The sequence below is a fragment of the Sus scrofa genome, chromosome 10, assembly GCF_000003025.6.
Source record: "Sus scrofa isolate TJ Tabasco breed Duroc chromosome 10, Sscrofa11.1, whole genome shotgun sequence".
Classification (NCBI taxonomy): Eukaryota; Metazoa; Chordata; class Mammalia; order Artiodactyla; family Suidae; genus Sus; species Sus scrofa.
The window spans coordinates 69,206,546-69,229,318 of record NC_010452.4 but is presented as its reverse complement, the minus strand read 5'-3'; the positions used below and the strand labels follow the sequence as shown (position 1 = coordinate 69,229,318).

Here is a 22,773-nt window from a genome sequence, read left to right as displayed (position 1 = left end):
CTATAGCTGCCAGGCTGCACTATAGCCACGGCAATGCCTGATCCAAGCCACGTCTGCGACCTAAACATAGCTCACGGCAACACCGGATCCTCAACCCATTTTGATCCCCAGAGATCAAACCCACAACGTCATGGTTCCTGGTCAGATTTGTTTCCTCTGCACCAAGACGGGAACTCCCATTCTAGGTTTTTCTTGGGTACACAGTAGCCCTTTAATATGAATTTTGAAATGTTGAAAATTTTACTTTAAAAATTACACACTTGGCCCTTCCACAACATGGGTTGAACTGCACATGTCCACTTTTGTGTGGGTTTCTTTCCTTAAACATGTGGTATAAGACTGCATGGTCCACGGCTGGATGCACATGTGGAACCAGAGACGCAGAGGGCCGACTGTAAAGACAGGTACAGACTTTTGACTGTGTGGGGTGGGGAGGGCACCTCTAACCTTTGTGTTGTTCAAGTGTCACTTGTATGTGTATCATTTATGTATTATTGTTACCTTGTATAGGTAGTTATTATTTTGCTATTTATTGGGGCCTTCTCTCTCTCTCTCTCTCTCTCTTTTTTTTTTTTTTTTTTTTTTTTGTCTTTTTTCCTTTTCTAGGGTCGCTCGCATGGCATGTGGAGGTTCCCAGGCTAGGGGTCTAATCGGAGCTGTAGCCGCCGGCCTACACCACAGCCACAGCAACGCGGATCCGAGCCGCATCTGCAACCTATACCACAGCTCACGGCAACGCCAACACCGGATGCTTAACCCGCTGAGCAAGGCCAGGGATCGAATCCGCAACCTCATGGTTCCTAGTTGGATTCATTAACCACTGTGCCATGACGGGAGCTCCAGATTGGGGCCTTCTCTTATACTGTGTTGGTTTCTTTTCCTACCGTCTCTGTATTTGACATTTTCAGGTGGGCAGTTACGAATAAAGCGGCTATATGTTTTTGGTTTGTAACGTTTCCTTTCTTTACAACTTCTGTTTATGACGTTTTCTGCTGTATTCTTGTGTGCCTTCTTAGTTTACACTTTACTTCTTTTTCATGTACTTCTCATCTGTGTTTGTAGGCATGTCTCCTGGGCCTGCTTTCATATTGAGAATGTTCTGTTCCTTCAGCCACGGCCCTTTTACATTGGCCATTTTGATGTGAAAATCAGTTTTCCAGAATTTGTACCAGAGAAAAGTGGTTGAGAGTGGTTTTTCTACATATGGCTCTAAACCTCCTTATGTCGTTGTTATGAAGTGCCAAAAATATGGTCTCGTATTTCTCATGGTTTCTTGATTTTTCTTTACCTTTTTGCAGAAGAGTTTCCTTTGTACCCAGTGTCCTTACACTGTGGTTCTTTATGACCCGACCTCAGTTTTAAATACTTCTGTTACTAGCGATTCCTCTGCACTCTGGGGCTCTGTACTGGCAGGGGGCTTTTGACTGTTCATGGTGCTCATTATACTCCAGCCCCTGAAGATTTTACCATGAATTCATGCATTACCATCAGTTACCTGAAATAGGAGTGTGTAAAACCCTATCCAGCTTGAACTGCTGCTCTCAAGTTGGCCCGCGTTGCTTTCCAGTGACTGCCTGTTGGTTATTTTATCCTTCTGTGCTCAGTTCCAGTAGGTGGTCTGCTATTTCCTATACAGGTTTCCATACCAGTTGGGATTGTAGCTCTTGGAGATTTCTCCTCACCTGCTCAGATTTGGGGATTCATGGGGATTCTCATCACTTAATTTTGTTGTTTACGTTATCCAAGGGTGGGGTTGTCTGATTTTTTGCTAACTTGTCTGGTAACTTTGTCTAGGAGTTTTGGAGACATTAAAAACCATGCTATTTCCATTGTCTTCCCAGCTCACAGCAGTCTTTCATTTTTCTTAAAAAAAAAAAAAATTACTTAAAGACACTAGATATTTTCTGAAGTCCTAAAGCAGAGATAAAAACAATACAAATTGCTTCTAGCAGAGGCAAGTCCAAGGAACATTCTTCACATTTGTATGTAACACTAGACAAATCAGAATCTACAGCAGTATCATCCTCAGAGGGTCATTAAAATATTAAGATTTGTGTTGAAATTTAAGAAGAAATTTCGTGAGTAGATGTCTCAGATCCTCAAAGTTAATCAGATAAGTAGGGACAACAGTATCTATAATAAAATAGATTTTTTTCTATGTTGCAAATGTTTCTGTCACCTAATCTGCTCATGTCTTGTAGGGTTCATAGCAGTAGCTTCCTATTGGTTGTCATTGCACCGTCCTCAGAAAGAGTCCTAAGTCTTTTTTTTACCACTTTCTTTTAATTTTTTCTTTTTTTCCTTATTAACTGCTAATGTTCTATCAAGGAATAGAAAGAGTACTATAAAATAGAGAATCACTGTTGAGATTTATTGAATATTCCAAGTATTTATAAAATATAACCAAGGGAAACTAACAAGTTCTATTATTTGAGGATGGAAAGTATTTTTACAAAAAGATTCAGTCTGAAATCAGAATACATATATAGAATGAAGTTTGATTTTTTTTTTTGGTTAACCTGTGCCTCTGATTTAAAAGCTCATGTTTATTAGTTTGATTTAATGATGATATAAAATTCCATACATGACCTCAATTGGGTGCTAAATAAGCATGAATAAATTTTGGCCTCTCAATAAAACATTTTACATTTTTAGAAATTGAAGGAAGTTTTGCGATATTTAATCACCATAAAATGGAAACAAGTCATTTTATCATAGAAAAGAAAATACATTAGTTTAGCTGAAGATAAGCATGGGCAAGAGTAGCTTGTCTTTTAGATTAAAAGTCTATAAATGCTAAATTATAAGTTGCACATATGAACTCATCAATTTTATGAAATTTGGATAGGTATCATGAAATTAAAGCTTTGAAATATTTGATTACTTAGCATTTGTGTAAAACATAACATATTTTTATGTTTAAAATCATGCTGTTAGCCTTTATTTTACAGCTTTTAAATCAAAGAGCAAAGAGATGAATCATATGACAACAGAATCAAAAATGAAATTTAAACTTTGAGTCGCTAGGATTCCCAATATGATTCGTAATTCATTGTCAAGTTAATTTTCTAAATGTCACCTATATTTTAATATCCAAAAAAATAAGTTGCGTGTGTCATCTTTTTCTTCTTTAATCCAAACAAATTATTCACACCTGATTTGGATAATTATAATATAGCATTAGAATTTCTTGAGTATTATAAGTAGTAGTTGAAAGATCATTTAAAGACATTTTTGAATTAAATATAGATTTTATATTAGTCTCTGCCAGCATTATTGGCATCATTGGGAGAGGTGAAATTGTTTTTTGTTGACTGCTGGAGAAAGCAACTGAAACTTTTGTTTCCTTCCTATCTTGAGTAACTGTGATTCTGAGTTTCTAGAGGTGACCACATTTATGGCTAGCATGATTAGACTGACATTGGATTGGTTGACTTAGTCCCGTTCACGTTAGTGTTTCAGATTAGGACATCAATTAATTACGTGTATTGCTTACTTTAGGGTCAAACCCCAGTTAGAAAATGTGACCTCTGACCTCTTGTGGCATGTTTGGCATTGAAATTTCTGAGTTCTCCTGGAGTTCTTCCTGTCACTACAGACAGACATAAGCCCAAACTGTAAGTCCTCTTGGTGCTTAGGTTGCCTTTGAAGTTGAAACTAGGTACACATTATTTATTTATTTATTACATCAATTTTATGAAACCTATGATTTCTAGTAACTATTTTAAGCTCTCTGCCACTTTCTATTCCCTCAGTAGATTTATTTTTTTTAATTTTTTTTTTTTTGTCTTTTGTCTTTTTAGGGTCGCACCTACAGCATATGGAGGTTCACAGGCTAGGGGTCTGATTGGAGCTGAAGCCAGCGGCCTGCCACACAGCCACAGCAGTGTGAGATCTGAGCTGTGTCTGTGACCTACACCACAGCTCACGGCAACGCTGGGTCCTTAACCCACTGAGCAAGGCCAGGGATCGAACCCACGTCCTCATGGATGCTAGTTAGCTTCACTAACCACTGAGCCGTGACAGGAACTCCTCCCTCATTAGATTTACTGTAAGATAGGAAAAGGGCCATTGCCCAAGTTACTTCTTTGGAAGTAATATTAGTTGAAAAATAAAATCTACCAGAAAATGCGATCGTGCACATGAACTCCCAAGAATTCTTCACAGAGTTGGTAACTGCGTTCTCGTTCCAGTCGACATTGATCTGTTTTCTCTTACGTATCTTCATGTGGTAGCAGATGGGGAAGTACAGCTTGCCGCTGTCGCCGTTGTTATCTTAGCTGCTGTAACGACAGTGTACGGAAGAAGTGACTGATGCTGAAGAGCCGTGGTTCCTCAGTGAGTTTCTTCCACTGTGCCACATGCTTACGGCACTCATCTTGGTTGAATTTGCTGTCTAGCTGTTTTCATGTATTTGACATTTCTCTGTGGGTCTCTGACAGAAGCATATAGACAAGATGCAGAAAAGTGTAAATGACCATTAAAGCATGAACTAGTAGTACCAAGCAACAGGGGGGGTGTGACAGATAGAATACAACTCAGCCCCATGTCAGTGGAATGTTCTAATTAATAATATGATGGGCCTTATTTCAGGTGGGGGCTACTGGGGGAGTTCGGCAGGCCTATGGAGGGCATGGAATTAGATTTTGGAAGTTGGATGGGGTTTGGTGAGGCAGGCAGGAGAGTCAAAGCAGAGGAACTGTAGAGTTTGGGCGAAACAGAATGAAAAGGCAGAGAGGCCCAGACTGGGCGTAATGCCAGCATTGAGATTTTTATCCTGTGGCTGGAGGGAAATGGTGCATGTGTTTGGAGTATCCTGAAGTGGATAGATTGAATCGTCCTCTTAAACGTCTGCTCTCCCTACCTGGTCTGGGTTTTAGCCCATGGAATTTTCAGCCTGTGCAGTGGTAGCAGGCTCCTAATTGGGCTTCTGGCGTCCTGGACTTAACTAGCCTGTTTCTTCCCACCATTGGTGTCAGAGATGTTTTTCCAAAACACCATCTTATCATGTGCTCCAGGACTGAAAGCCTTCTTCTGTTGCCCATGCTTTCCAAGTTCTTGTGCAGGATGTCAGTACCTCGGCCTTCCTCGTTTGCATCACCTCCTGCTGCTTCCTGCTCAGAACGGCCTGCACTCCAAATGCACTGGGCTCTCAAGGGCTTCAGACCTGCTCTGCTCCACACTGCCTGGGATGCTGATCCTCTTGGACTTGTCTACCAGACAGCCTCCTTTCTCAGGTCACATCTCCTACGAAGTCATTTTTGACATCTTTAAGTTGACCTGAGCTTCACATTTTATCAGGTTTTTTTTTTTTTTAGATTTTAGGTCTATTTATGTTCTTCTTGATTTCCCCATTCATTGTGCATAAAGTGCAAGTACTTGAACAAGGCGTTTGTGCTGAGCCCTTCAACATCAGACCCCAGTTTTTTCCTTCGTGTCCTACCTCTCCCCACTCAGAGTCCATCTGATGAGGCTGTTCTCAGTTGCTTCAGAGATCTATTATTTTCATTCTTCACTTTGTATTTTTTCCTCATTAATGGACAAGACCTCCCCTTTCTTTTAAGATCCAACTCAAATATGATTTCCTTTGAGCCCAGTACCCTTATTCCTTGCTCACACAGTAATATGTATGAAACTGTGTTTTATTATTTGTCGCAGCCTCTTACGATCTTTAAAAAATCTTTCTGCTTCCTTTGCTGATAGTGAGCAGCTCGAGGGTAGGGCATGTTGTCTGTCCTACCTTGGGATCTTAGCTTGAAGCTTAGTAGCTAGGACAAGGCACTGAGAAAAGGTTTCTTAATTACAGTAAATATTCAGTTGCACCAACTGAAGAGGTAGTTCAAAGAGGACTGTAGTAATTGAGAACACTGGACAGTCTCCAGCTTCGCTCTAGGTGTAGAACCTCCGATCACAACTGAGTCTCTTGGTTTTACCATCCGTCTCCTGGTCAGTTTGAACTGAAGTTGTTTTCTTCTTGGCCCTGTGATGTCAAAAACTCTGCTTAGCTTTTGAGACTCTCTAATTTGCCTCTTCAGAACTGGCAGATGCTCCTAAATTAAATGAATTATTTTTTAGTATTTGTTTTGTTTTTTTTTAGTTTTCAGTGGAAGAATTGATCTGAATAACCTAATCAACTGCTACTGGTATCTTGCCTGTATTTGTATATATGTATATTTTAAAATCTTGTCCTTTTATATCTTTAATATTATATTGTGAACATTTTCTCAGAGGTTATGTCTTTTGTTTGTGTGTTTTGCTTTTTAGGGCTGCACCTGAGGCGTATGGGAGTTCCCAGGCTAGGAACTTGTCGAAAAGGAGCTGCAACTGCCTGCCTGCACCACAGCCACAGCAACACCGGATCCTTAACCCACTGAGCAAGGCCAGGGATCAAACCCGCATCCTCATGGATACGAGTTGGTTTCTTAACCTGCTGAGCCACAGTGGGAACTCCAGAGTTATGTCTTTTAAAACATTAATTTTATTAGGTGCATCGCATCATGTTGGGTGAATATATAACTTATTTAGTGTCTATAATTTATTTTACTATCATGAACATCAGGATCCTTTTTTAACTCTATAAAATTTCATGATGTGAGGCACATTTTTCTGCATAAATCCAATATCCTATTCAGATTGTTTCCATAGAAGTGGAGTTCCTGAGTCCATTTGGCAGGGTCATCTCTGAAGTGTTGGTACATGGTGTGAAAGTGCTTTCCAGAAGGTTTTTTTGGCAAAGCTGTGTTGTGAGTGGCTCTCTTAATGCATCTTTAGCAGCACTAAGAGTAATTTTAAGTCTCTTGCTCATTCGACAGTTGAAATAGTTTTCTTATTGTATCGTTTTGCATTTTAAGGATACAAGCTCTTGGTTGTGTTTGTGATAAATACATTCCATTTTACTGTTTGCTGCTCATTTGCAGAATGGAAGTTAGTGCTAATTGCTCAAGAAGCTAGAAAAATGGATTTGTGATGTTTATGTCATGAAATTCCACATTTCTTATCTAGTCAGATATTTTGGTTCTTCTCCTCTGTTATTTCCATAGTTTTTATACTAAGACTATCTGCTAACATCAGGCAATTAGATCAGTATTCATTTAAATTTTTATCTCGGAGTTCCCGTAGTGGCGCAGTGGTTAACAAATCCGACTAGGAACCATGAGGTTGCGGGTTCGGTCCCTGCCCTTGCTCAGTGGGTTAACGATCCGGCGTTGCCGTGAGCTGTGGTGTAGGTCGCAGACACGGCTCGGATCCCGCATTGCTGTGGCTCCGGCGTAGGCCGGTGGCTACAGCTCCGATTCAACCCCTAGCCTGGGAACCTCCATATGCCGCGGGAGCGGCCCAAAGAAATAGCAAAAAGACAAAAACAAAACAAAAAAAAAACCCAAAAAATAAAAATAAAAAAAAATAAATTTTTATCTCGAATTTTATGATTCTGATGTTTTCAGTTGAATCTTTTTTAGCCCCCGAGTCACTTCATTGGGGCCACTTAGGAGTTGTTAGGTACTGAAATTATGGGGCAGTACTAATTTTATCCAGATCATCCGGAATTCACTTAAAATAAGTTCATTATATCTCCATCAAAATAAAGGCTTGTAGCCTCCATGGTAGGGTGAAGATGTTGGTAAGGGGTAAGAAGGCAGGACAAGGTATTCGCTGTGTTTTTTTAATTAACAGAAAACATAGTGCATTTGGTGCAGGGTGTGGTCATATTCCTACTGCTGTCATTAGCGTGTCCTCTCCTAGTGTCCTCACTTCAAGCTGCATGACCCAGGTGTCTGAGACTGAGTCGTTGTTGGAAGTGTTAAAGATAATTAATTTTAGCAAATTATGAGTCATTAAGATTTCTAATGTAAACATGGTGTAGATCTAAATTATTTTTATCCAGATTGCCATTCAATTTTTCCACTCTCACTTGCTAAATGTTGTTGCATTTTCCTTTCTTTGGTAATGCTTCCCTTAGATTTTTGTTTATTTGGATCTATTTCTTTTTGATTCTTGTGTCATACTATATTGTTTTAAAATTGTTGACACTGTCAGCTATAATCTAATTTCACACCAACCTTCTAAGTGTCACTGCCCCAGTAGACTTTATAAGAATTTCTTTGGGGTAAGGTTGGTCATCACTCACTTTTCCTCATTAGTAAAACATCTTGTATACCATCTTTAAAATTTTTGGATGTTTTTTAAGCTCATAATATCACATATTGAGAGATCTAGAATTGATCCCTGGGACAGAACATGAACAGTGGAAAAAGTGGTGAAACCTGAATGGAGTCTGTAGTTTAAAATACTGGTATACTACATTGTACCATCATTAATTGAGATTAAGAAACTGAGAGATGTTTGTATGATTGTTACGCAGTATATACAAATATGGAATCATCATGCTGCATGCCTAAATTAATGTCAGTTGTCTTAAATGAATAAACAAAGTTAAAACACATTAAGAAACTTTAATAATTTGCTATTTTATGGAAGACGTTAATGCTAAAGTGGGTGAAGAGTGTATGGGGTTATGTAATGGTTTTGTAGCTCCTCTGCACATCTAGAATTAATTTCAAATATTTTAGAAGATCACATTGAAATTCTCTAATACTCATTTGTAGACTCAACAAGAGTTTATGGAATACCAATTTTCTGTGAGGCACTGTCTAAAGTAACTTGCCATCTGCTCCCACAAGTAGTACCTGAGCTTTTCAGCTGCAACTGCAGGTAGGTCAGCAAGTAGGTCCTAGGGTTCAAAGGCCTTAAAGGGAAATAAATACCGCCCATCTGAAAATAAATTCAGGTGCAAATGTAACAACTGTTTCAAATATTGAATACGTGTTTTTAGCCTTTATTACACTTTTTAGTGTATAACGAAGTCACTTTATCTGAGTATACCTAAACCCAAACTTCACTCAGCAAACAGCCTTTCCTCCAAAGCCGCTCTACGCTCAGGCTGGGACAGGGTGGAGAGAAAGGACGTTGCATGCTGCACGTCCTGTGTCCTTCCTTCAGACCCTCTTGTAATTGTCCCCGAGTCCTTGCTCCATACACCTTCTGTGCTCCCTCAGGACCGAGGTCAATGGCTTTAGCCGATTTTCCTTCTCTTGGGGTTCAGAAAGCTGAACCCAACGTGCCGTCACTACAGAGAAGAGAAAATTATTTTCTTGTACCTTCACATGTTCTGTCACTGTTTGCGTGTCCCCAGGGCTAAGAAGACCCATTTGTGTGGTGAAATTGAACAGATAAAATATACCAAAGAATAATAAAATGTAATGCCTTTCTTAGTAAGAAAACCAAACTGAAACTAGAAAGGAATTTTCTTTTTTTTTTTTTTTCTGTCTTTTTTGCATTTCTTGGGCCGCTCCCACGGCACATGGAGGTTCCCAGGCTAGGGGTCGAATCGGAGCTGTAGCCACCGGCCTACGCCAGAGCCACAGCAACGTGGGATCCGAGCCGCATCTGCAACCTACACCATAGCTCATGGCAACGCCGGATCATTAACCCACTGAGCAAGGGCAGGGACCGAACCCGCATCCTCATGGTTCCCAGTCTGATTCGTTAACCACTGTGCCACGACAGGAACTCCGGAATTTTCTGTTGTTGTTGTTGTTTGTTGTTTGTTGTTGTTGTTGTTGTTATTGTTGCTATTTCTTGGGCCGCTCCCGCGGCATATGGAGGTTCCCAGGCTAGGGGTTGAATCGGAGCTGTAGCCACCGGCCTACGCCAGAGCCACAGCAACTCGGGATCCGAGCCGCGTCTGCAACCTACACCACAGCTCACGGCAACGCCGGATCGTTAACCCACTGAGCAAGGGCAGGGACCGAACCCGCGACCTCATGGTTCCTAGTCGGATTCGTTAACCACTGCGCCACAACGGGAACTCCCGGAATTTTCTTAATAAAGCTGCCAGTATCCTTTAGCAAAAATCATATTTGTATTTATGAAGGTTTGTTTGTTTGTTTTTGGCCATGCTGCAGCATGTGGAAGTTCTCGGGCCAGGGGTTGAACCTGCGCCACAGCAGCCACCAAAGCCACTGCAATCTTAACCCACTGTGCCACAGGGGCACTCTCATATGTGTATTTATATTTACCACTTTATATTAACAAAATGTATCTACCAGAAACCTTCATCAAGTACTGTGTTTAATGGTGAGCTATTATAAGAATCTCTTGCAAGGTCTGAAATAAAGATACTCATGTTACTACCTAAGCTTGCGTTGTACTGGAAGTCCTAATTGGCGCAGTAGGAAAAGACAGATTCAGTAACTTACTTACGCAGACAAACCTAGAACTAATAGTTTAGCAAGACTGCCTGTATTGGCAGCCACTAACCAGAAAGTATTATATGAAATAAAATCCTCTTTCAGAAAGAAACCCAAAAATGAGGTATATAGGGAAAACCAAAAAGATGTGTAAGGATTTTCTGGAGGAAATTATAAAATTTTATTAAGGACATAGGAAAAGGTGATACATAAATTAACAGAGGTACAAAGTTCATCAGTGAAAATACTTAATATCGTAATAGTATTTATTCTCCTCTAATCGAAATCTCATAGTGTTTCCCACCTGTTTTACGATTAACTGTGGGTGACTAAAGGAGAGAAGAGCTAAGATGAGTTTGGAGATGAAGGAGGGGACCTGTCCCGGATTGGCAAGCTTGGGTGGGTGAAAGGAGCTTTTGTACATTTGGAGGGATGGTAAATTGTGGCTTTTCTTAAAAACAGTCGTTAGCTGATAGATCCACCAACAGAAATCGGAAGGGAGTACTGTGAAGTAAACGTCTCCCCCCACCCCTGCCTGCAGAACCACTGTTCTGGGAAATGACCTATTTTGACAGTTCCGGGAATATACTCTAGAACTCTTGTACATATACAGAGATAGTTATGTAATGTTTTTGAAAAGTTGTACCATGTTATACCATGATTTCTTTTCACTGATTTTCTTCTCTTTTTGTGTCTTTTTAGGGCTGCACCCATGGCATATGGAAGTTCCTAGGCTAGGAGTTGAATTGGAGCTATAGCTGCCGGCCTGCACCAGAGTCACGCGGGAACCAAGCCACGTCTGCAGCCTATACCACAGCTCATGGCAACGCCAGATCCTTAACCCACTGAGCAAGGCCAAGGATCAAACTTGCATCCTCATGAATACTAGTCAGGTTCATTACTGCTGAGCCACAGCAAGAACTCTGATTTTCCTTTTTTTTTTAATTGAGATATAAGTGACAAGTAACATCTTACTAGTTTCACATGTACAGCATAATGATTCAGTATTTCTATGTATTGCAAAATGATCACCATAATAAGTCTAGTTAAAACGTCGTGGCTCAGTGGCAACAAATCTGACTAGTGTCCATGAGGAGGCAGGTTCGATCCCAGGCTCCACTCAGTGAATTAAGGATCCGGTGTTGCCGTGAGCTGTGGTGTATGTCACAGACGTGGCTCAGATCTGGCCTTGCTGTGGCTGTGAGGTGGGCCAGCAACTGCAGCTCCAATTCGACCCCTAGCCTTGGAACCTCCATATGCTGTGGGTGCAGCCTTAAAAAGACAGGAAAAGAAAAAAAAATCCATCACCACACAGTTACAGACATTTTTTTCTTGCAGTGAGGAATTTTAAGATCTGTTCTCTTAGCAGCTTTCAAACATGAGAACAGCATTACTAACTATAGCCATCACGCCGTGCATTATATCTCCTTGAGTTAATTATCTAATAACTGCAGGTTTATACCATTTGACTATCACCTGTTTTGCTCACTGTCTTCCCCCACCACACCTCTGGCAGCCCCCAGTCTGTTTTCTGTATCTAATGAGCTTTTTTTTTTTTTTTTTTAACTTCACATATAAATGAGATCATATGGTATTTATCTTTACCTGCCTGACTTATGTCACTTTGACATAATGCTTCAAGGTCCATCCATGTTGTCACAGAAGGCAAGATTTATTTCTTTTGTGTGTGACCAATAATTTTTTTCTCACATTTTCTTTATTCATTTGTGTGTTCACGGACACTTAGGTTGTTTTCATATCTTGGCTATTTCTATATCTTGGCTTTGTAAATAGTGCTTCAGGGGACATGGGGGTGCAGATGTCTTTTCAAATTAATGTTTTCATTTTCTTCTGAAAAATACTCAGAAGTGGACTGCAGTATTATATGATAGTTCCATTTTAACTCTTTTGAGGAGTCTCCATGTTACTTTCCGTAGTGGCTAAACAAATTTACATTCCCGCTAACACTGTACAAAGGTTCTCTCTCTTTCTGCATCCTTGCCAGCGCTTTTTATCGCTTGTCTTTTTGATGATGGTCATTCTAACAGATCAGGTGATGTCTCACTGTGACTTGATTTACATTTCCCTGGTGATTAGTGATGTTGGGCATCTCTTCATGTGCTGTTGGCCACCTCTGTGTCTTTGAAGAGTGTCTATTCAGGTCCTCTGCCCGATTTTCAAAAAGGTTGTTTGGCATTTTGCTATTGAATTTTATGAGTTCTTTATATATTTTGGGTATTATCCCCTGTACCTCAGAGCTTATGTAATCTTAATGTCTATAACACTGCTTTATGTCTTTTAATGATTACATAATAGTCTTTGTCATAGTCATATTATAAATTAGCCAGACCCTTAAAACATATGTTTACATGTTTCTAACCACTTGCTGTCAGCAGTGCTAAAATGAGTTTCCTTTCTTGTGTTTTATTTTATACGTGTCTGGCTGTGTCTATAGGATGAATGTCTAGAAGCAGAATTTCTGGGACGTTCCTGTGTAGAATTCTCATCAGAACTTGAGAATCACCTTCTCTGCTTGGTGGTGGTTAAATTACCCCAGAAACAGTTTGGATTTTGTTGTCTCCATCTAAACGTCGAGCATCTCTTTCCATTTGCTCTTTTTTTTTTAACATCAGTAGCTTTCCAAATTTTTCTTCATGTTTGTCATTTCTTCTGTGTATTACTACGTATTTTTCTTATTGCTGTTGCAGATAATTGGGTCTTGGAGTTCCTGCTGCGGCACAGTGGAATCGGCAGCATCTTGGGAGTGCTGGGACATGGGTTCTATCCCCTGCCCTGCACTGTGGGTTAAGGATCCGGTGTTGCTGCAACTGCAGCTTAGGTCACAACTGCAGCTTGGATCTGATCCCTAGCCTGGGAATTCCATGTGCCACGGGGCATTTAAAAAAGAAAAAATAATAATAATTGGGATCTTATTTAAAATTTCCTAACCTGTTTTTTTGGTATGTATATATGAATACTATTAGTTTTAGTGTATTAGTTTGTACTCAAATAGTTGATTAAATTGTTTGATTTAAAGTAGCACACCAGCTGATTTTCTAGGTATATGATATCCAAATTATGATCATTTTAACTCCTTATCAACTTGTTTTGTTTTGTTTTGTTTTTTAGGGCCGCACCCACCGCACGTGGCTGTTCCCAGGCTAGGGGTCGAATCAGAGCTGTAGCTGCTGGCCTACACCCCAGCCACAGCACTCCAGATCCGAGCCACGTCTGTGACCTACACCACAGCTCGTGGCAATGCCAGATATTTAACCTACTAAGCGAGGCCAGCGACAGAACCTGTGTCCTCATGGATGCTAGTCAGCTTCGTTTCCACTGAGCCACGACGGGAACTCCTGTTAAGGTCAATTTTAATGAATGTTTCTTGGACCTCCTGACAGGTTTTTTGGCTGGTTTTGGAAGAAAATCAGCTAGATCTGTCTGGGGAATTAGGTCTTCTGTATCTGTACTTAATTTTGTTCACTAGATGTTTTTGTGGCCTGAGAAAAGTGAATTAAAGTCCCATAATTCTGTTTTGTTGTCAGTATTTCCTTTATTTCTTTTTGCTTTATAACTGCTCGTGCCCTGGTTTGTCTTTTTAAAAAGTGATTTTTGTCCTGGTTTCCAAATCCTCTCCATTCCAAATCCTGATCCCTGCTTCATTTGGATTGCATTTTTGTGAGATGCCTTTGCCTGTTCTTTTTCAGTCTTTCTGAGTTACACTGTGTTTCTCCTATTTTTGTTTTGATTTGTGATTCAGTCCGTCTTTTCATTGTTGAGTTTATCTACTTTGTATATATTAGAAAGGCAAACTTGTTTGGTTTTGATTTTCTCGTTATATTTAATATGCTTTCTTTTGGGTTTTTTTATTTTTTTATTTTTGTCTCAATATGTGTTTTTTATGAGTTGCTTCAGATAACTTAGAGGTTTTATATTTTTGCTCAAAGGTTACTTTAATAAACCTGAGTGCAGTGGTGTGCTTAATTCCAAAGAAAGTTTCTCTTGGCTCCCTATTTGAACAGTGAGGGAATTAGTGCATTTCACCTTTGCCCATTTCGCTTCCCTGCATTCCAGACCTCAGCTGATCTTTGTCCGTGCTGACCTTTATGTGTCACAGTGTGTGTGTCCCTCTGCCACACACTTTCTCACCCTACTGTCCGTTCGCAGAGGTGGCGCATCCGTCTGTGTGATCTAACTCTGCCTCGTCCTCTCTTGCCACCGTTTGTCACTCCAGCGCATCTGCTCTTCCCCACGGCACTTCCTTCCTTAGCCCTTCGGCTGACTGCCTTGGCAGAGAAAGTAGCACGTTTTAAAGTTATTTACCTCCTAAGCAGAAAATAGTTCTCTTCCGCAAACCATAGGCACAGAGGCACTTGCAGTCCCACTGCAGGGCTTACTCCTTGTCTTGCTGAACGTTCATCCCCTGAGCTTGGAAGGTATTTCAATGAGGAGTTCTTGCATTTTTAAAATGATTTGTTTTGACTCCTTTGATGCTTAAATGGCAGATAAACTGGAAACAGAATTAATGTGTCGTACTTGGTTTCCTTGCAGACTGTTGGGTACTGCTGCCCTTTCTTCCAGCACAGAATGTTTCTCTGGAGAGGCTGAGGCCAGCCTCCTTTGTCTCATGTTTTTGTGTCTGGATACTCTAGTTTACTGGTAGAAGGTGTTGGGGGTGATTGGAGTGGAATGGAAAATGGCACAAACTCAACTGTATCTATAACATTTTATTTCTTTAAGAAACAAAAACAGGAGTTCCCGTCATGGCTCAGTGGTTAACGAATCCAACTAGAAGCCATGAGGTTGCGGGTTCAATCCCTGGCCCTGCTCAGTGGGTTGAGGATCCGGCGTTGCCATGACCTGTGGTGTAGGTCACAGATGCGGCTCGGATCCCACGTTGCTGTGGCTCTGGCGTAGGCCGGTGGCTACAGCTCCGATTCGACCCCTAGCCGGGGAACCTCCATATGCCAAGGGAGCAGCCCTAGAAAAAGGCAAAAAGATAAAAAACAAAAATATTATGAAGCAAATATTCCACAATGTTAATGTGAGTTCAGTACAATTGGTAAATTCAAGAGAATCTGCAATATTATTTTCTGTGGTACAGGGTATGTTTGAAATTTTTTGCTTTTTAGGGCTGCACCCACAGCACATGGAGCTTCCCAGGCTAGGGGTCCATTTGGAGCTACAGCTGTTGGCCTACACCACAACCACAGCAGTGCCAGATCCAAGCTGTGTCTGTGACCTACACCGCAGCTCACAGCAATGCCAGGTCCTTAACCCACTGAGCGAGGCCAGGGATCAAACCCACAACCTTATGGTTCCAAGTCGGATTTGTTTCCGATGCACCATGATGGAAATAAAATTTTTTAATTAAAAAATATGCCATGTAACTGTAAATCAGGGGAGAGCTTGTATGCTTTAGCAATCCAGTTCAAAATATATTTCATTGAAAGTCACTTTTTGGCCTTATTGATCACAGCATGCACTCTTGTTTTCTTTATAAGTTGTCAACCATTCATGTAATTCCTGTATTTTCTTTGGTATCCTTTGCTAAGTTTTGAGTAAAAGTATTTTTATATTCTAACATCCTGTGGCTGAAGATGATAAAATTCTAGATTTAGAATTTACAGAGTAGAGGTTAGTAGCGCTAACTGCTACAGAGGCTAGAGCTAAATGGGGTATTTGACTAAAATCTGTAAGTGATTTATATTTGCAGGTGTGGGACTACTTTGAACAAATATCCTTCTAAATATATAAAATATGTAAATGTATATTGAATCCTTTTCTTTTTTATACCTGCCTTAAATATTTGGCAATCAGAATTTTAAAGTTTTTTGAATAAAAAATAAAAACACACGAAATAGATTTAAGGTTTAAAATATGGTGATTCAAAGAATTATGTATTCAGGACTGACTTTCTTCCCTTTCTTTCTTTTTCTTTTTCTCTTTCTTTCTTTTTGTTCCTCTTTCTTTCTTTCTTTCTTTCTTTCTTTCTTTCTTTCTTTCTTTCTTTTTCTTCAGAGCTCTCATAACTATAAATCACAGTGAAAAAGCACCTCATTTTATTTTTATTTTTTCATACTAAAGGATTTTAAATTTGTTTTCCCTCTGTATTCAGGTATATGTCTCGAGTCCACGGTATGCATCCAAAAGAGACCACCCGGCAGCTGAGCTTAGCTGTGAAAGATGGTCTTATTGTGGAGACGCTGACAGTGGGCTGCAAAGGTTCAAAAGCTGGTATCGAACAGGAAGGATATTGGTTGCCAGGAGATGAGATTGTAAGTTTACTTTATTTTATGAATCTGAAAGATGCTGACCTTACGTTTTTGAACATTATTTGTATGTAACCTGTAGAAACTCATCTTCCGAAGTTTAGTGATATTTTCTTTGACAGTTTTTATTAAATTTAAGGATCTGCATTGGTAGGATGGATATTCCCTTCCTGACTCTTGAGGAGAAAACTCCCTCTCACAGGGAGGCCTGCTTCTTCTCTCTGGGTTACTGTGAATCTGAAAAATAAAACAAAGGAAAGCCCTTTTGATGTACACAGGATTAGTGCTATTCCAAAGCGTTTTCTTGAGTAAATAGAAGTGAAAAATGTTTCAGTTGAGTTCAGTGTTGATCCCATCCAGACAGATTGAAAGGGATGTATACTTTCACACTCAAGGATACATATAGAAGTACATTTTTTAATGTAAAGATGGTTTTCTGTGTAATATTTCTGTTTTCCTGCCTTATTTTGATTTTTCTAATACCTGCATGAAAAGTCTGTTTTTGAAAAGGAAAGTTTTCAAATATAATAAACATTGTTTTAGTTCTGAAAGTAATAGATTTAGTAATTAGATGTATTGAGGGTATTTTATAGTGAATTCTCTAAAATCTAAAATTTTAGAAATGACACGAAATCTTAAAATTGGCTATTTGCGGAAACATTTCCCCAAAACTTTGTCTTTCCCTTTTTGGCCCCATAGCAATTGAGACACTATACACACACACTCACACTCACACTGACTTATCAGGTCTGAAAGCAGTAAACTAACACATTTTCTGTGAGCAGCTGGGCGACAGAGGCAGCTGTAAGTTATGTAGTTAGAGAAGCTGTTAGTTTTAACACTATTTTTGTTGGTTTAATCTGTGCCCTTAGAGTTTCAGGAAAGAAAATTCACCTTTTCCACCATCAGAAAACATGGAAGAAAAAAAAGCGTTTAATTTCATTGGTATCATTTGACGTGTTCTTGAAAACTTAAATGAAAAAATTTGTATCAGTATAATTTTCTGTTGATGTCCTTACAGAAAAGTACAGGTTTTTGCCAGTAAAAAAAACTTGGTTGCCTAGCCATAATAATAATAATATCAAGTGATGTAAATCTGTCTACAACAGACACTTAAAGGAAGGCTATTGATAACGGAGAGTTTATTATACCCTCAAAATAATCCTCAGAATAATCCAGATAATATAGAATTTCTAATCTCAAAACACGTAGAAATTTGCATATTTATTATAAAGGCTACTGATCATTTCTGAGATTAATACAGTAACTGATAGTAAATGCAGCTTAATATCACAGGATTTTGGTTTGTGGATCAAGTGTACATTTTTTCATTAAACTGATTTATTTCTCCTTTTTAGATTTCTGCTTTTCCATTTGCTTTTTTCTCTTCAAGTTGAAATTTCTTTATTCAGTTTAATTCAGCAGGCAGTTAATGAGTTATATGTTCACAACTACTTTAGGTTCTGTATTCTATTTTTGTTTTTACATGTTCTTGCTGCCTATATTTTTAGGCCTATATTTTCTTTTTTCTAGATGAAATCTTATATGTAAATCAAACAACCAGTATACAGATTTTATTAATTCTGGTTGGTTCTTATTCACAGGTATTTTATAGCAAGTATGTATGTATGATTTAAGCACTGCCAGGCATATAAAAATTTTGCCTAGTTTGTGAAATACACAGATTCTGCAAGCGCGGAGGCAGCGTGATGTGGTAGGAGGAGGCGAAGCCATGGGTGTGATGTGATGGAGGCCAGTCCCATCTCAAACGTTTGTTTAGTTCGTGATCCTGAGGAAACTTGTCCACCTCCGATCCTCATCCCTCAGCCGTACTACAGACATATTAATAGAACCTTCACCTGGAGCTCCCGTCGTGGCTCGGTGGAAACGAACCCAGCTAGTGTTCATGAGGGTGCGGGTTTGATCCCTGGCCCTGCTCAGTGGGTTAAGGATGCAGCATTGCCACAAGCTGTGGTGTAGGTCACAGATGTGACTGGGATCCCACGTTGCTGTGGCTGTGGTGTAGGCTGGCAGCTACAGCTCCAATTCGACCCCTAGCCTGGGAATTTCCTCACCTGTGCCTCACTTGTGGCCCTGGGGAAAAAAAATTTTAAAGCTATCACTTTCATCTGATTGTTTTGAGGATTAAATGGGATTATCTGTAGAAACATGTAACTATGTACTCCAAGCAAGTTTTTTAAAATAATGATTTTTATTTTTTACATTATAGTTGGTTTACAGTGTGGTCAGTTTTGTACTGTAGAGCAAAGTGACCCAGTCTCACACACACGCACATACGTACATTCTTTTTCTCACATTGTCCCCCATCATGTCAAAGCAAGTTTTTGACCAGTAATAAATATGCCCAAACAGGAACTGCCTATATATAGTGTAGCAGAGGCACACAAATTTTTTACTAAAGAGCAAGCAAAAATTCTCATCGTGATCTTTTTACTTTTAAGCCGTAACTGAAACAAGATTTGGAAAGAGATTTTCCTTTAGACACTGGCTGTATACCTAAGGTGTAGCTGTAAATGATGAACTGATTAGGAGTGTATCTCATAGCTGTGGCTGGAAGACCTCCTGGCTATGCAGGGGCCGTCTGTGTGCATTTACAGCTTTCATGCCCTAAGAATGCTCTAGAAGGACACATGACTGACATGGGTAAGGCTTGGCAGGTCACAGTGGCCAGCTCTGTGTGTTTGTAGGGGCTATAGCCTGTGCGTGCAGGCTGCTGTATAAGGGGCCAGTTGTGAACTGCACAGCCTAGTAAGTACCATTGACTCCTGAGAGAGCACGTCCTTGCATGCTTCCTCAGCAGTTCTCTGGCATAGATGCCAGGGAAGTGTCTTGTCCTGTCAGATCAGTCCTTGGGAGGGTCGGGTTTCTCGCTGGCACTCAGGTACCCTATGAGTTAGTGTCAGCCCTGCGTGCTGGCATTTGAGTGTGGGACCTTTATAGTCTCACCAACCTGTATATGATATGATGCCTCCAAAAGCTTCAGTTTTCAGATTGCCAAGTGTGCATTATTTAGCTTGTTGACTTTCTACTCATTCTCAAGAAAAATTCAAGTAGATACATATGGCCTTGGGAAGGAAGGGCGACTTTTTTGGTTATTGATTTTTTAAGCTTTATTCAAAGTTACAAATAGTCTTTACTCAAGGAGTTCTGTCATTGGAAAAACGGTAGTAAGGCTCTTCGTTTCCTTCTGTAGCCTCTAAAATAGTAGCTCTAGCTCAGAGGTGGGGAAAGTTGATTTCTTTTGGCAAGTTCCACAAGCTGCATCCCCTGAGATACCTTGTGTTAGCCAAGAGGCCGATTCTCCTTGTCGTCACTTTGCACAGTCATGTTGAAAAAGAGGAGGTAGGCAAGACTGTCATTTCTTCAGGCCGCTCAACCGTCATTGAACAGAGTCTGTTATATCATGTTTTTATTCCACCTTGCCAGGTTTTTTCCAGTGCTTATTTTTAAAAACTTGATACAATTGAAAAATGTGCATATCTTGAACAGTACTATTTTTTATTAAATTCAGCAATCATGTAATCAAAGCCCAATTCTAAGAATATTTTAGGATGTACTTAATATGATCGATTTAAAAGAAAGATTGTCTGAGTCAAAGAAAATAGCCTCCATTGTACTGAGATTCTTTCTACTAGGACTGGAAGGAGTTTTAGATGTTTTGAGATGCTGATCTCAACTACTGTTTGAATCTCTCTTGAAGTGCTAATTCATTTGGAGAAACTATGATAAAATTCGGCAATAGATAATCATCTTCATGGTGAGATTTTAAACATGTCCATTTGAGATAACAGAATGAAAAATGTAATTACTCAAAGTGAAGCCTCCCTTGGAGTTCCCGTCGTGGCGCAGTGGTTAACGAATCAGACTAGGAACCATGGGGTTGCGGGTTCGATCCCTGGCCTTGCTCAGTTGGTTAGGGATCCGACATTGCCGTGGGCTGTGGTGTAGGTTGCAGAAGCGGCTCGGATCCTCCGTTGCTGTGGCTCTGGCGTAGGCCGGCGGCTACAGCTCCGATTGGACCCCTAGCTTGGGAACTTCCGTATGCCGTGGGAGCGGCCCTAGAAATGAAAAGGCAAAAAGACCAAAAAAAAAAAAAAAAAAAAAAAAAAAGGCAAATAAATGAATAAATGAAGCCTCCCTCGATTTTAAGTGGCTAGCCTAAATATTAGTCAGTAAACAAATGATAGGAAAGTACCAACCAATCTTTTAAGTGACTGGCTTGCGGAGCCTGGGCTGCACCCATACACGGTTTCTGTGGTGATCTTACATTTCCAGATTTGTATCATTATTACTCATTTATATAATCCAAATAATTCTTTTGGAGATCCTTTTTGAAGCTATTGAAATTACATTGGTAAAAGGCCAATAGACCTGGACACAGAATGAAACTGTTCTATTATATCAAGGCTTGTTTATTTTGATTTTTTTAAAAGAAAGACTACGTGTTTGCATAGATTACTTGATCATCTGCTTGCTCTAAACTAATATACACGGATGACTACATTCAAACCATTTTTTTATTATGACATTTCATGTCCTCTATTCTTAGTATTCTGTTTTTTTGGTCATTTTTTAATGGCTGCACTCACGGCATATGGAGGTTCCCAGGCTAGGGGTCAAATCGAAACTGCAGCTGCTGGCCTGCACCACAGCGACAGCAATGCCAGATCTGAGCCGCGTCTATGACCTGTATACCACAGCTCACAGCAACACCGGATCCTTAACCCACTGAGCGAGGCCTGGTATTGAACCCACATCCTCATGGGTGTTAGTCGGGTTCCTTAACCGCTGAGCCACGATGGGAACTCCCATGTCCTCTAGTCTAATAACTTGAGAAATATATTTCTTGGTCTAAATTTTACCATCGCTCAGCTGAGTTTGGTATTTAATAGCTCCCTTTGCAATCAATAAATACATGTTAGTTTTTTATGAGATAAACTCTTAACTCATTCAAGATAGGAAGGTCTTATAAAAGTATCTTGTGTCATACAGGCATACCTCTTTTTATTGTGATTTGCTTTATTGCACCTTTTTTTTTTTTAAACAAATTAAAGGTCTGTGGCCACCCCACATTGTCGGATCATGGTTAGTATTTTTAGCAATAAAGTGTTTAAAATTAATGTCTGTACATTTTTTAGACATAATGCTGTTATTGCACACTTAAGAGTATAATGTAGTGTTAAGACAGCTTTTATATGCACTGAGGCAAAAAAATTCATGTAACTCACTTTATTGCAGCAATTGCTTTATTCGTGGTGGTCTGGAACCAAACCTGCATATCTCTGAGGTGTGCCTGTATAGTAGGGCAGGTAACCTTGAGTCACAGATCATTTGCAGATGAAACATGTCAAACGTGTGTTTTGATATTGAGGAGAATGGTGTTATTTACTCGGTGACCTTAAACTTGATTCACGGTTCCTGACACAAAGAGGTGACTCCCCATATCTGACAGGTGCTTTTTATTTGCCATTCAGTAGTTTGGCTACCAGTGTAGAAGAGGACCTAAAAGTATAAAAAGGCGACATTTGCTGTGAAACTGCTGCTCTCCTTACCTGCCAGGTCTGGATTCAGGGTCTCTTTTCTTCTTGCATGGTTAATTGCAGTTCAAAAATAATATATCAGCTTAGGAACCACAGCTGACATTTTCAGTTAGAACCCTTCTTCCAGTTTTGCTGGCTATGGTGTTTTGGGTTTTTGTCTGTTTCATTTTGTTTTTGTCCTTTTTAGGGCCACACCCATTGGCATATGGAGGTTCCAGGCCTAGGGGTCAAATCGGAGCTGCAGCTGCCAGCCTACGCCATAGCCACAGCAATGCAGGATCCTTAACCCTCTGAGCGAGGCCAGGGATTGAACCTGCATTCTAATGGATGCTAGTCGGGTTCTTAACCCCCGAGTCACAGTGGGAACTCCGTGCTGCCTGTGTTTTGAGGGCACCTGCAAACATGAACTCAGGTCTTAGCTGGTTGACACTACTTCAGCACTTTTCACATAATTCAGTTTGTTCTGCTGGTAAACAGGACCTTATACTAGTTTTTAAGTAGGCCTAAGTGAAAAGGTAGAATTCTTTTTTTCCTCCCTTTTCTCAGTTAAGGTTTGATACCTTTTCAGAAGTATAATTAATGAAAACACACATTTTGTGGTTTCTCGAAGAAATTGAGTTATAATGGGGATAAAGAGATAGTCTGAATTTACAGGGCAAGATAGGTGCTTCTCCTTGTCCCCATGTGCTTCTC

At 40.0% G+C, this 22,773-nt stretch overlaps 1 protein-coding gene across 15 annotated transcripts in view; it reads left to right on the top strand.

Moving 5' to 3' along the window:
- Window positions 1–22,773, top strand: part of ZMYND11 (zinc finger MYND-type containing 11) — a 136,185-nt gene that overhangs the window by 66,322 nt on the left and 47,090 nt on the right. For 14 of the 15 annotated variants that reach the window (XM_005668264.3, XM_005668258.3, XM_003130850.5 and 11 more), the window contains exon 3: window positions 16,366–16,525. In XM_005668264.3, coding sequence (XP_005668321.1) covers window positions 16,366–16,525 — 160 coding nt within the window. Of the gene's footprint in view, window positions 1–16,365; window positions 16,526–22,773 lie in introns of those variants that run through there. The other variant, XM_005668266.3, reaches the window with a different exon arrangement.